Below are 15,898 nucleotides of genomic sequence, written 5' to 3' on the forward strand. Positions count from 1 at the left end.
AAGATGTAAATAACTCACGACCTCTGTATGGTAATAATAACACATGTTATTATTACATGTAGTATACAGAGGTCGTACGTTATTTACAGAAACAAGTGCCTGTGGTTCCTACCCTCAATACTGCACAACACTATGTTTTAATTTCATATATGAATATCATTAACTGCTAACTGCATGGCCGTAGGAACCGGGTGTGGGGGTGTACCCCCCCCCCCCCCCAATATTTTTCCAAAAAAAACAACAAATTCATACAGTAAAATTCACATATAGTGTAATGTATAATTATTTTTAAGCAGAAAGTTCATTTGATTCAATGAGACTCAGAGTCAGTCAGTGTGACTGTCCTTTAGCTTAAATTAAAAAAAATATTATGAAAAGCATTTAATGCCTTAACATTTCTTAGGGCACCATCCAAAAGGTCGTAATCATGAGGTAATGGTTCAGTTCTCGTTCCCAGCTCCGCATCTGGCGTCAAACCTATGATATGTAGTGACTGTTCCTTTGCTAAGTGCCCGGCACTAGTGTCGTTTAAAGCCCTTTACCGGTATTTGTTGACGACTCATACGAGTGAAAAAATCTCGCAAGGGACGACTGATCAACAGGTATCTAATATGTGTGACCTCACAGAAGTTTGAAATTTTATCAATAAAGTCAATAAAATTCACTTGATTGACCAAGCCATGAGCTATGCGTTAGCATAGCGAACAGGAATGAAACGCCGTTTTGGAGAAATCTCGAGTTTCGCTTTGAACCGCCGCGCAATGAATATAACTCGTAAGTATTTATCACTAACAACATTTGCCTACTTAAATTTGCCTCCTAGCCCCTCTCTAATGCTGTCAGTATCCACTTTATTCGGTTCCGTGTAAACATTGACTTTACCGAGGACCCATTGTAATACGTCACATTCACTCCGGGCCTGACATTTTTGTAATCCAATGATTTCCCGCACATGCAACTTTCTACACAATTATCGCCCTTTGTTTTTAAACTCTGAACATAGTTTCTGGCCTCAAAATATAATAATTGATATGACTGAGGATTTTATATGTTGTGGTTTATTTCATTTGATTCAAAAAATATGTGGAAGGATTAATAGCATTTTATTTTATTTTTTTTTAACTTTAAATTATAAGGAATACTAAAATGTCAGGCCCGGAGTGAATGTGACGTATTACAATGGGTCCTCGGTAAAGTCAATGTTTACACGGAACCGAATAAAGTGGATACTGACAGCATTAGAGAGGGGCTAGGAGGCAAATTTAAGTAGGCAAATGTTGTTAGTGATAAATACTTACGAGTTATATTCATTGCGCGGCGGTTCAAAGCGAAACTCGAGATTTCTCCAAAACGGCGTTTCATTCCTGTTCGCTATGCTAACGCATAGCTCATGGCTTGGTCAATCAAGTGAATTTTATTGACTTTATTGATAAAATTTCAAACTCCTGTGGTGACCTTGACCAACTTTCAAGGTCTAATAAGTCAATAGATAGCTTGTTCATAGAAACTTCGTCTTGATACAAAAATGTCTATGCCCAGCTGCCCTAATACCAGTTCCATGTTTGTATATATTTAAAATCTTTTTGTAAAGCTAATATGATGAATTGTTGACTTTTTTATCATCACAGTTTTTATGGTAAAGGTAAACCCGACAATGTGTGAAGTACTATTTATCAGTGACGTAACACCCCCAATGTGACGTAGGTCATGACGTGTAACAACTTTTTCAAAGCTTGTAAAGTCTCAGGCTGTCAAGACCTGTTTCATTCTTGGTCCAAGAGTAGACACTATCGTATCAGTGTAAGATCAACATTCCGCATAGTTTTAAATTTGATTATATTTCACAATGTATACCCAGACGGACGAAAGAAAGGCATTTTTCGAAAAAGTGCACGAAGAAGCAAGGAATGCAGGAAAAAGGGGATGGGGAGCACTAAGTTTTCTTGTTTGACTCAAAGGGCAAATTTTTAAGAAATATCCTCTTCCAATAAGCATACCTAATATCCCAACTTCGAATATTCGAAAAGATGCTGTTTCCTCAGAGCTTTATCCAAATGATGCTCCTTCTGAGCTTATCCCGATTCAGATATATGGTGATGGGAATTGTTTATTCAGAACTCTCTCTCTTTTTTTGTGTGTTTGGACATGAGGACAATTTTAAGGAAATGAAGGTACGAATTGTGTTTGAACTTGTTTCAAACCTGAAGCGCTACAGGAATGAAAACACTTTTGTGACCATGTCCACAAACAAAAGTTCACTTCAATATGTCTTTGAAAGTTCCCTGTCAGAAGAGTGTTTAATTACTGGTGATTTGATTGCTTCGTTACAAAAGGAAACAATAAAGACAACCCAGAACGGTTACTATTCAAGCCTTTTACATATGTTCGTAGCTTCTAACGTTTTGCAGAAACCAATCATGTCGATTTTCCCCGAGGTGCAAAACCCTGGTGTAAACAGACAAGATCATAATCAGCTTATTGTTCCTCTTGACCGTGCTGATGCTAAAGAATATCAGGAAGCTATCCACATCATGTGGACTCAAACAATTGCTACAAAAATAGATGGTTGGACACCTAATCATTTTGTTGCCTGTATTCACAAGCATGAGGAACCTCTTTCAAAGCGTTCGAGGTTATCCTTTGAGAATTCTGAACCTCATCGCTCATTTGAACCAAAACAATCATAAGATAGTCCTTTCCCACTCTTGGAGTCTAACACAAATGAGGAGTCTATTGAAACAGGTAAATTGGGGGAAACTGCAAACAAAGAAACAGACAAACATGTTAAGGTTGCTTCCTTTATTGATTCTTCTTCTTCAGAAGATGATATCTCAGAAATACCAGTTCAGAAGGCCCAGGTTGTACATGAAAAATGGCATACACCAGAGATCGGTAGTACCCCAAATCAGCCACGGAATATTTTCATTCCAGCAATAAAGTTTGGTAAAAAGATGAGATCTTTCGATGCCTCCTGATTTGATCGGTGGTCTTGGTTACATTATGTAGAAATCAAAGATGTTGTATTCTGTTTTTCTTGCATAAACTCATTTCAGAAGAAGACTCTCAGTTGTCACAAGAAAGAAAAAGCTTTAATATCAAGTGGTTTTAAAAACTGGAAAAAAGCAACCACAAAATTCGCCGCACACGAGAAAAGTGATTGCCATAAAGAGGCAATGGAAAGGGAGTTTACGATAAAGGAGGAGGTTAAAGATGTTGGAGAATGTCTTTCAAAGACGCACGAAGTCGAGATGAAGTCGAACAGATAGAATTTGCTTAAAATCACAAACATTTTGAAGTTTCTTGCTCGACAAGGAATTGCTCTTCAGGGTGACAAAGACGAGAAAAACTCGAACTTTAATTAACTTCTCATGCTAGAGGCTAAACGCGATCCCCAGCTTCAGGAATGGCTACAACGCAAGACAAATAAGTATGTTGCTCCAGATATACAAAATGAAATTTTGCAGGTGATGGGGTTGCAGGTTTTGCGACAAATTGTTGCTTTCATCAAATCATCTGAATTCTTTTCAATAATGGCAGACGAAACACGAGATATTTCCAACAAAGAGCAACTTGTTTTATGCATTCGATGGGTTGATCAAAATTTTACCGCTCATGAAGATTTATTAGGGATGTACTGTCTTTCTGACATTGGGCCTAATTCAATAACCCTAGCAATTAAAGATACCCTTTTGAGGTTCGATCTGCCTATCAACAAAGTACGAGGCCAGTGTTATGACATGGCTGCTTCTATGGCTGGTTCAAAGACAGGTGTTGCAACACAAATTAATGCACTTGAACCCAGAGCCCTTTACATACACTGTTATGGTCATGCTCTTAACCTAGCTTGCAGTGATTCTATTAAGGGATGTAAGTTGCTTAGAGACACCCTGGACATTGCAAAGGATATAACAAAGTTGATTAAAGAATCTCCAAGAAGGGAGATGATTTTCAATACATTAAAAAATGCCCAAAATCTAGAGAAAACGTCAGCGGGAATAAGGGTTTTGTGTCCCACAAGATGGACAATATAAGCCGACACATTTTTGAGCATTTTGTCAAACTATGAAATTCCAAGAAATGTTTGGGATGAAAGCCTCCAATACGTGCTTGAGGTAGAAATGAGAAACAGAATTAGGGGAGTGGCTGCTTATATGTGCAGGTTTGATTTCTTCTTTTAGTGTTTACTGAGTGAAAAACTTTTACGTGATAATTTGGCAAGGGCTCTGCAGACTCCAAATCTCTCGGCGAGTGTTGGTCAAAAAATGGCATCAACGACAATGAGTGCTTTGCAAAGTCTCCGAGATGAGACAATCTTCACTCAGTTTTACGAGGAAATTGTTGAAAAAGCAAAACAGATGAACATCGATGATCCTGTTCTTCCTAGAAAACGCAAAATTCCTCGTAAACTTGATGATGGGACAGCAGCACATACTTTTTCATCGTGTGCAGATATGTATATATAGGAAAGATTTCTACGAGGCATTAGATCTGCTTTTAGCTGGCATAAAATCTAGATTTGACCAACCAGGTTACAAAGCTTATGTTAATCTTGAAAACCTCGTAATTGAGGCTTGCACAGGTCAAACGTTCGAAGAAGAATTCAATTTTGTCACGACCCTATATGATACAGATTTGAAGCCAAAGGATCTTCACTGTCAGCTTATAATGTTACAGACTGTTTTTCCAAAAGACTTTACGCCAGATATACCAAGTGTGGTTGAATTTTTCAGACATTCAAATGAAAAAAGTATGTTTGCCGAGATCCTCAAAATTCTCGAACTAATTTTGGTACTTCCTGCAACTAACGCTACCAGTGAGCGCTCATTCAGCGCCTTGAAAATATTGAAAACATCACTGAGATCAACAATGAGCCAAATACGAACAAACAATTTGCTTTTATTGCATGTTCATAAAAATGAGACTGATGAACTGAATCCAGAAAAAATAGTTGAGGAGTTCGTAAGTGAAAGTGAACACAGACTGGCGATTTTTGGAAAGTTTACCGAGTACTAAATACCTTATAACTCAGAAATGATTGATAACAAAATGATAAAAGATATAAAAAAAAAAAAAAAAAAAAGATTTAAAAAAAATCCTTAACACCCCCCTCCACCCCCAAACAAAACTTAAAATTAAAGTTGAGGGGTTTTCTGGGAAACTATTTAGATTCTATGCATGTACATAATTAGATTTATGTACATGACGTACGCCACAAATTGCTTCCTACGGGCCTGCATTTTTATATATGTTTTTAATAATATATTTACATAGCTCTTCTGAGCCGAAGGCTCAGAGTTAATCATATGGCCATGTCTGGCGTGCGGTGTGCGTCAGCTTTTTGGAAAAAGGGCTATATCTCAAGAACCCCTTGGCCAATTTTTGTCAAATTTGTCACAGGGTATCCTTGGCCCAAGGGCTTTCATTTGTACTAAAACAAGAGTTATGACCCTTTAACAAGGGGAGATAATTAGGAAAATGCAAACAAAAGTAGTGGTTGCTAAAAAAATTCTTCTCAAGAACCACGAGGCAAATTATCACCAAACTTATGCATAAGGATGAGGATAGGTTGTAGATAAAACATTGTTCAAGGCATCATCCTGGGACAAAGGGTGTGGTCTCAAGGTCACTTCAAAATTGACCTTAAATTTTGTTTTGTTAAAACTTTGATATTTTCCTTAGTATACGGACTAGGATCATCAAATTCTGTCAGTTGATGCATCTTAGGACTTAATATCATGTTGTCTCAAAAGTAGGTCATGTTGACCTACTTTTTGAATTTCGCAAGTAATTATTATTAAATGTATTTTGATGCATATCTTGGACACTTTTGAGCCTATGATCATCAAAAGTTGTCAGTTGATGGATCATGGGACCTTGAACTGCGTCATGTGAAAAGTATGTCAGCATTACCTACTTTTTGAATTTTATGGCTAATCATTTATGAATACATTTTAGGTTGTTATTTCAGATACCGAGAGGTTTAGAATCATCAAACTTTGTAAGTTGATGCGTCTAGAGGCCTCGAAACATATTTATACTTTTTGAATTTTGCAGACATTCAAATTTCACATTTTCAATTTTAGATGCATATTTTGGACACTATGAAAGCTAGGATCATCAAACTTTGTCAGTTGATGCATCTTGAGTCTTCATAGTTTGTTGACCAAAAAGTAGGTCACTGTGACCTACTTTTGGAATTTGACGGCTATATTTTAATATTTCAGATACTATTTGATTTACAATTATCAAACTTTGTCAGATGATGCATGTTGAGTCTTCAGAGTGTGTTGACTAAAAAGTAGGTCACCGTGACCTATTTTTGGATTTTGACGGCTATAATTGAATATTTCAGATAATATTTGACTTACAATCATCAAACTTGTCAGTTCATGGGTCTTGAATCTTCAGTGTGTCGACCAAAAAGTAGGTCACTGTGACCTACTTTTGGAATTTGACGTTTATATCTGAATATTTCAGATACTAATTGACTTCAATTATCAAACTTTGTCAGTTGATGCATCTTGAGTCTTTGGAATGTGTCGATCAAAAAGTATGTCACTGTGGCCTTCTTTTGGAATTTGACGGCTATATTTGAATCCTATTTGACGTGTCAGTTGATGCATCTTGAGTCTTCAGTGTGTCGACCAAAAGTAGATCACCGTGACCTACTTTTGGACAGTTACATTTAAATTTCCAGGTACTATTTGACTTAAGATCATCAAACTTTGTTAATTGATGAATCTTTGTTAGTGACAATTTTTGCCTGTTCTACAATGTATCAGAAGAGCGATTTAGGCCCATGGGCCTCTTGTTATATATATTTGTATACATTTACATATATATTATGCCTGCATTATCGGCATTTTTTTTAGTGTCTTCAAAATTTAAATTCAAGTTCACAACAGCATTCTCCACAATTCCTAGATTATCATTTACGAGATTGTTGGTATCGTAATCTGATCCATTGCTTTCAGACTTGTATTCGCTTGGTGTCAGAAAAATTTATCCTCACTCTCCATTTTAAACCGATCTAATCACTCCCACTATCTTCTGCAAAGTAGCTGATTTCTAACATGTCAGCTTCTCCATCGTCAACTTCCCATATTTGTGTAGCAATATTCCATATCACCTGCATATGGTGTTTATATATCTCAACTGATTCGATATGCAAGAGCTTGTTCTGGGTATAGTCAGTTTTTAAATCGAGGTAAGCTACTGACAAACAAGTTGATGGTACAGGGATTTCAACAGTCTCATTGAAGTCAGCATTTCGCAAATTCTATGGTCGTTATAATGATCTAGTTCGTCAATACAACCTCGCATTGGGTCAAATGCTGTCTGACGTGTTTCATACCGATTAAGCCGTTCTTGGCACACTGATTTTGACTGCAGATAACTCCGTTTACCTGATCAGGATATAGGGCTCACGGCGGGTGTGACCGGTCAACAGGAGATGCTTACTCCTCCTAGGCACCTGATCCCACCTCTGGTGTGTCCAGGGGTCCGTGTTTGCCCAACTATCTATTTTGTATTGCTTGTAGGAGTTATGAGATTGATCACTGATTGATCACTGTTCGTTATATTCACCTTACATAGTTTTCATTCAAGCCTGCATTCTTTTGTTGTAATATCAGACTGTCTCAGGTAAGTCAACAAATGTAAGTTTTACGTAGCTGATTTCTAACATACTAGGCGATAGTGAGCAGTTTTCATTCAAGAATTGCTTCTATGGTCATTAACACTAGTGTTTTGTTATAATATTGGATAGTCTCAGGTAAATCAATAAGCAATGTTTTCAGTACGATATATGCCTCAAACAATTCTGTACGAAAAAATATTAGACAATTTTCAACCCTCAAACTGCCTATTTTTTCACACAGAACTGTATTCGGCATATAACCAATACGTACATATGTATGTATACTGAATAATTGTGAAAACTTTTATAAAGCGATCAACACTCTCTGTTGTAAGCAGAAACATTATTTACATGTAGAAATATAAGTTTACTTCACTGGTAAAATCATGTACACTAATATAAGATACAGCATGAAAGGTACCGTAATGGGAATTGTTCATGTTGAATTGTTCAGTGAGATTTAAATAAGCTGAACTGAAAATGTTGGGAATTAAACTTGCACAGTGAATGGATAAAATTTTATAACTAATAAAGCTTGTGTACATAATGAAATTTTGCAAATAAAATGTATACATAATTACATAAAATTAACTTCAGTACATCTGATAATCTTATTACATTTCATACTGAGACTTGTCTCGAGATAAATGTATACATAATTACATAAAATTAACTTCAGTACATCTGATAATCTTATTACATTTCATACTGAGGCTTGTCTCGAGATAAATGTATACATAATTATATAAAATTCACTTCAGTAGACCTGATAATCAGAATACATTTCATACTGAGGCTTGTCTCGAGATAAATGTATACACAATCATATAATATTAACTTCAGTACACCTAATAATCAGGTTACATTTCATATGGAGACTCGTCTCGAGATAAATGCCAATGACAAAAGCCATGTTAATACATTTACACAATTCAAAACATGAATACTTTTAAAACATTTTATGCAACTTTTTAAAGTTTTAAAAAGATTATTTTCAAAATATGCGGCCCAATTTGAGTTGTCCATTCACATGCATGGTTCCACGTAGTTGCCAGGAAACAATCCTGTGACTCCGTTCATCACGCCTTCATACCATCCGTCGTCGTTCTTCTTTGTGACAAAAATCAACGAATTCTCATTGAATGACAACTCATCCTCTTTCTCAGCTTGGTAGTCATAAATAGCAATAACTGAAAACAAAACAGATAATGACTGATAAGTACTGATGAATTAATGACTGATAAGTAATGATGACTATCAACATTGCACTGGTAAAAGAACACCGATAAGTACCTACAATGTACTAATTACTAACAGACTCAGAGTACCAGTATTGATATCTAAAAGGTATGGATATAAACACAAATAATGAATAGGGAGTTGGAATTCAAGGAGCTTTATCATTACTTACTTTACAAATAATATACCTCACCTTTAAGGTTATATAATAATGTGCAACTTTGGTGAGTATTATTTTACATTTATTGAGGCGAATATTATTTTTCTTGGGTGAATAAATCTTCTTATTATCTAGCTAATAAATAGTCTATTATAAAATCTGCGTAAAATCTAGAGAATGTTAGCGTTCAATATCCTGAGAATTTATTGAACGCTAACTTTGCATTGCGTAAATTGTATGCGCCCGAAACATTCCGAGTATGAGCGTTCAATATTGACGTTACCGTAACGACGTAAACAAGCCAAAATGGCAGACGACGGTCCTCCGAATCTGACAGAGCCGGTATTTGATATTTACTTAAGCAAAATGTTTTACTGCACATAAATTATGATGGCCCCATTTACAAAATCGGTTTGCTTCATGCATTAATGATGGGTTAAATATTGAACAGTTAAGAAATGCATGCTGTTATTGCACACCTTCACCTTAGATGCCAATATTGACGAATTCTCGTCTATTTTGGAGTAGTTTGAGTGAAAAGGGATATAATTTAACAACTAAACACTTAAGCTATATAATAAAAGGGTTATTGGACTTATATAGGTGAATATTGGCACTCGTTGGAACTATGAAAGTACAATGACTCGGACTTATTAAGACCTCACAATAAACTATGTCTACCTTGACGTAAAATTTATGGAAATTGCACGAGGCTGCCTAAGGGGTGAAATATGATGTGGAGATAAATTTATGATGTTTGAGAGGAAGATATGAAGTTTTGTCGTCCCTGGCACGTGACTGTCTAGACCAATCAGATTACACGTTGCATAGAAGTCTCATACTGAGGTATAATAAAATCACTTATTTTACAAGCAATCTAATATCAATATATCATGTATTGCTTGTTTGACATAAAACACTAACATGTTTGAATGAAAAAAAAACCCACAACTTTATAACATCATGTTTTAACATGAACTACATTTCTTCCTTAGTTTCCCATGACTGTAAATGTACAGTAATACTAAGTACTCTACTGATCCGATAATGCACAACGGTGCGAAGACAAACCAAATAAGGATGTATGAGTCCGTTATGAAATTTTGTCTGCTTATTGTTGCTTATTATAAGCACCATAGATAATTTTAAAAAATTAACACAAATAAAACTCTCAGTGTTTGTCAGTCTACAAGCTAGAACAGCCATGCAATAGCCATGTCAACTTCAACATAGATTATCAGTTGGCATTATGCTGTCTACATCATTGTTAAGTGTGATGTCATTGTGAGTTGTTGTCAAAGGAACCACAACATATTTCCAAGTTTTGCATAGCAAAATCATGTTAGAATGTAATTAAAATGTAAATATAGAGTATCATATTGCATCTGCAGTACAAAAGTGTTATACCAAACACAATGGTGAAAAAACATACATAAAGGATTAAAAATGGAAACAAAATACTGAATTAGCTTGTAAATGCTGATCTCAGTCATGCTGAAGATGTTACATGTATCATAAAATATGATAATAGCTTGCAAAACATTAGCCACAAAATTTCATCAGTTGTAACAATGAAACCAATAAGCAGAATGCTTTGAAATAGGCAGAACAATATTCCAGAATTTACCAGAACAAGTTCAACAGATTAAGTAAAGTTACCTTGTTTATTCATCAAAGCAAATATTCCTGTACATCTTAAAAATTTATATTATCTTTAGAATTTCAAGGCATCACAGTCTAATCTGGATAAACATGTATTGAAAAGAACATTTTTTGTATGTAGATATATTGAACATTTGTTGTGTGTAGATATATTGAACATTTGTAGTGTGTAGATATATTGAAAATTTGTTGCATGTAGATATATTGAACATTTGTAGTGTGTAGATATATAGAACATTTGTAGTGTGTAGATATATTGAACATTTGTTGTGTGTAGATATATTGAACATTTGTTGTGTGGATATATTGGACATTTGTTGTGTGTAGATATATTAAACATTTGTTGTGTGAATATATTGGACATTTGTTGTATGTAGATATATTGAACATTTTTTGTGTGTGGATATATTGAACATTTGTTGCATGTAGATATATTGAACATTTTTTGTATGTAGATATAGAACATTTGTAGTGTGCAGATATATTGAATATTTGTAGTGTGTAGATATATTGAATATTTGTTGTGTGTAAATATATAGAACATTTGTAGTGAGTAGATATATAGAACATTTGTAGTGTGTAGATACATAGAACATTTTTTGTGTGTAGATATATAGAACATTTGTTGTAGATATATAGAACATTTGTAGTGTGTAGATATATAGAACATTTGTTGTAGATATATAGAACATTTGTTGTGTGTAGATATATTGAACATTTGTAGTGTGTAGATATATTGAACATTTGTAGTGTGTAGATATATAGAACATTTGTAGTGTGTAAATATATAGAACATTTGTTGTGTGTAGATATATTGAACATTTGTTGTGTAGATATATTGAACATTTGTTGTGTGTAGATATATTGAACATTTGTAGTGTGTAGATATAAAGAACATTTGTTGTGTGAAGATATATAGAACATTTGTTGTGTGTAGATATATTGAACATTTGTTGTGTGTAGATATATTGAACATTTGTAGTGTGTAGATATATAGAACATTTGTAGTGTGTAGATATATTGAACATTTGTAGTGTGTAGATATATTGAACATTTGTTGTGTGTAGATATATTGAATATTTGTAGTGTGTAGATATATAGAACATTTGTAGTGTGTAGATATATAGAACATTTGTAGTGTGTAGATATATTGAACATTTGTTGTGTAGATATATTGAACATTTGTAGTGTGTAGATATATAGAACATTTGTAGTGTGTAGATATAAAGAACATTTGTTGTGTGAAGATATATAGAACATTTGTTGTGTGTAGATATATTGAACATTTGTAGTGTGTAGATATATTGAACATTTGTTGTGTGTAGATATATTGAACATTTGTTGTGTAGATATATTGAACATTTGTAGTGTGTAGATATATAGAACATTTGTAGTGTGTAGATATAAAGAACATTTGTTGTGTGAAGATATATAGAACATTTGTTGTGTGTAGATATATTGAACATTTGTTGTGTGTAGATATATAGAACATTTGTTGTGTGTAGATATATTGAACATTTGTTGTGTGTAGATATATAGAACATTTGTTGTGTGTAGATATACAGTCTATTCTATTAGTCTGTCGATCTAGTCAAGACAAACTTTATGAGATATGTTTTGAAGAACTAATTGGTGTTTTTAGCCTCGAATTCTTCACCACCAAACATAAACTTTGCCTTCCCGTGTTGTAAAGGCCAGTGAATTCTTTTATCATTACATTTATGGTAACTCCTTGAAAGTATCAATAATGATTTTAGGATGAATATTTTGTTATTAAAAGTAGAATTTACACATTCAGCAAGATAAAGACACCATACAAGAACGTGCTGATGTTGTAAATGCATCATTTACTAAATGTATACAGTAATTACAATGAAATGTATCTTTTATGATAGAAAAACTCTCTAAGGAATCAAGTTCAAACTAGAACTGTCCTAATGGGACTAATACCCCCCGCAGGGAACATTGGATAGTGGGAAATAATGAAGTTGTGCTCATTGAAAAATAAATTGTTTTTAAGATATACTCTAGACAATGACCCCCTTAGAAAAAAATATCCATAAGTTCCTTGAATGTTGAAATTAATCAAAATACCAGGTGCACAACTTCATTATTTATATAAAATACTGTAGAAGTGGTTATTTATGCCTGGGGGAAATTTACATTCATTACGAAGTCGAAGTCACAATATTTAGTGCTGTACGTAATTTTCCACAATGCATATAGTTATAAATATTTGATATGATATATATCATATTGAGTTCCCACATATTCTTCCCCCTTGTGTAATGTTGGACGTGGAAAAACAAATAATTAACCCCAGTGTAAACCACTTTTACAGTATACACAAAGTTTTGATCAAATCTGTTTGTCTGTGTTAAAGATTTACTTTGGACATATCAAGTCTACAGACGGATAGATTATGTCTATGGATGGACTGACAGACAGATAGATTATATCTAAGGACGGACTGACAGACAGATAGATTATGTCTATGGATGGACTGACAGACAGATAGATTATGTCTATGGATGGACTGACAGACGGATAGATTATGTCTACAGATGGACTGACAGACGGATAGATTATGTCTATGGATGGACTGACAGACGGATAGATTATGTCTACAGATGGACTGACAGACAGATAGATTATGTCTATGGATGGACTGACAGACGGATAGATTATGTCTATGGACGGACTGACAGATAGATTATGTCTATGGATGGACTGACAGACAGATAGATTATGTCTATGGATGGACAGACAGACGGATAGATTATGTCTATGGACAGACAGACAGATAGATTATGTCTATGGATGGACTGACAGACAGATAGATTATGTCTATGGACGGACTGACAGATGGATAGATTATGTCTAAGGACGGACTGACAGATAGATTATGTCTATGGATGGACTGACAGACGGATAGATTATGTCTATGGATGGACTGACAGACAGATAGATTATGTCTATGGATGGACTGACAGACAGATAGATTATGTCTATGGATGGACTGACAGATGGATAGATTATGTCTATGGACGGACAGACAGATAGATTATGTCTATGGATGGACAGACAGATGGATAGATTATGTCTACAGATGGACTGACAGACAGATAGATTATGTCTATGGACGGACTGACAGATGGATAGATTATGTCTATGGACGGACTGACAGACGGATAGATTATGTCTATAGACGGACTGACAGACGGATAGATTATGTCTAAGGACGGACTGACAGATAGATTATGTCTATGGATGGACTGACAGACGGATAGATTATGTCTATGGATGGACTGACAGACAGATAGATTATGTCTATGGATGGACTGACAGACAGATAGATTATGTCTATGGATGGACTGACAGATGGATAGATTATGTCTATGGACGGACAGACAGATAGATTATGTCTATGGATGGACAGACAGATGGATAGATTATGTCTACAGATGGACTGACAGACAGATAGATTATGTCTATGGACGGACTGACAGATGGATAGATTATGTCTATGGACGGACTGACAGACGGATAGATTATGTCTATGGACGGACTGACAGACGGATAGATTATGTCTAAGGACGGACTGACAGACGGATAGATTATGTCTATGGACGGACAGACAGATGGATAGATTATGTCTATGGACGGACTGACAGATAGATTATGTCTATGGACGGACTGACAGATAGATTATGTCTATGGACGGATTGACAGACGGATAGATTATGTCTACAGATGGACTGACAGACAGATAGATTATGTCTACAGACGGACAGACAGATGGATAGATTATGTCTATGGACGGACTGACAGATAGATTATGTCTATGGACGGACTGACAGACGGATAGATTATGTCTACAGATGGACTGACAGACGGATAGATTATGTCTAAGGACGGACTGACAGACAGATAGATTATGTCTACCGATAGACTGACAGACAGATAGATTATGTCTATGGACGGACTGACAGATGGATAGATTATGTCTATGGACAGACAGACAGATAGATTATGTCTATGGACGGACTGACAGATAGATTATGTCTATGGACGGACTGACAGATAGATTATGTCTATGGACGGACTGACAGATAGATTATGTCTATGGACGGACAGACAGACGGAGAGATTATGTCTATGGACGGACTGACAGATGGATAGATTATGTCTATGGACAGACAGACAGATAGATTATGTCTATGGACGGACTGACAGACGGATAGATTATGTCTACCGATGGACTGACAGACAGATAGATTATGTCTATGGACGGACTGACAGATGGATAGATTATGTCTATGGATGGACAGAAAGATGGATAGATTATGTCTACCGATGGACTGACAGACAGATAGATTATGTCTATGGATGGACAGACAGATGGATAGATTATGTCTACAGATGGACTGACAGATGGATAGATTATGTCTATGGACGGACAGACAGACGGATAGATTATGTCTACAGATGGACTGACAGACAGATAGATTATGTCTAAGGACGGACTGACAGATAGATTAAGTCTATGGATGGACTGACACACGATAGATTATGTCTATGGATGGACTGACAGACAGATAGATTATGTCTATGGATGGACTGACAGATGGATAGATTATGTCTATGGATGGACTGACAGACAGATAGATTATGTCTATGGATGGACTGACACACGATAGATTATGTCTATGGATGGACTGACAGACAGATAGATTATGTCTATGGATGGACAGACAGATGGATAGATTATGTCTAAGGACGGACTGACAGATAGATTATGTCTATGGATGGACTGACACACGATAGATTATGTCTATGGATGGACTGACAGACAGATAGATTATGTCTAAGGACGGACTGACAGATAGATTATGTCTATGGACTGACAGACAGATAGATTATGTCTATGGATGGACTGACAGATGGATAGATTATGTCTATGGACGGACTGACAGATGGATAGATTATGTCTAAGGACGGACTGACAGATGGATAGATTATGTCTACCGATGGACTGACAGACAGATAGATTATGTCTAAGGACGGACTGACAGATAGATTATGTCTATGGATGAACTGACAGATGGATATATTATGTCTACGGATGGACTGACAGATAGATTATGTCTATGGATGGACTGACAGACGGATAGATTATGTCTACAGATGGACTGACA

The 15,898-nt window shown here is 35.5% G+C and overlaps 1 protein-coding gene across 6 annotated transcripts in view; it reads right to left on the bottom strand.

Moving 5' to 3' along the window:
- Positions 1-7,985: 7,985 nt before the first annotated feature.
- Positions 7,986-15,898, bottom strand: part of LOC125645418 (abl interactor 2-like) — a 30,579-nt gene continuing 22,666 nt past the window's right edge. For all 6 annotated transcript variants that reach the window (XM_048870901.2, XM_056142433.1, XM_048870900.2 and 3 more), the window contains one exon: positions 7,986-8,829. In XM_048870901.2, coding sequence (XP_048726858.1) covers positions 8,666-8,829 — 164 coding nt within the window. In that variant the 3' untranslated portion in view covers positions 7,986-8,665. The remainder of the gene's footprint in view (positions 8,830-15,898) is intronic.

This window comes from Ostrea edulis, chromosome 6 (genome assembly GCF_947568905.1).
Source record: "Ostrea edulis chromosome 6, xbOstEdul1.1, whole genome shotgun sequence".
In the NCBI taxonomy this organism is placed as follows: domain Eukaryota; kingdom Metazoa; phylum Mollusca; class Bivalvia; order Ostreida; family Ostreidae; genus Ostrea; species Ostrea edulis.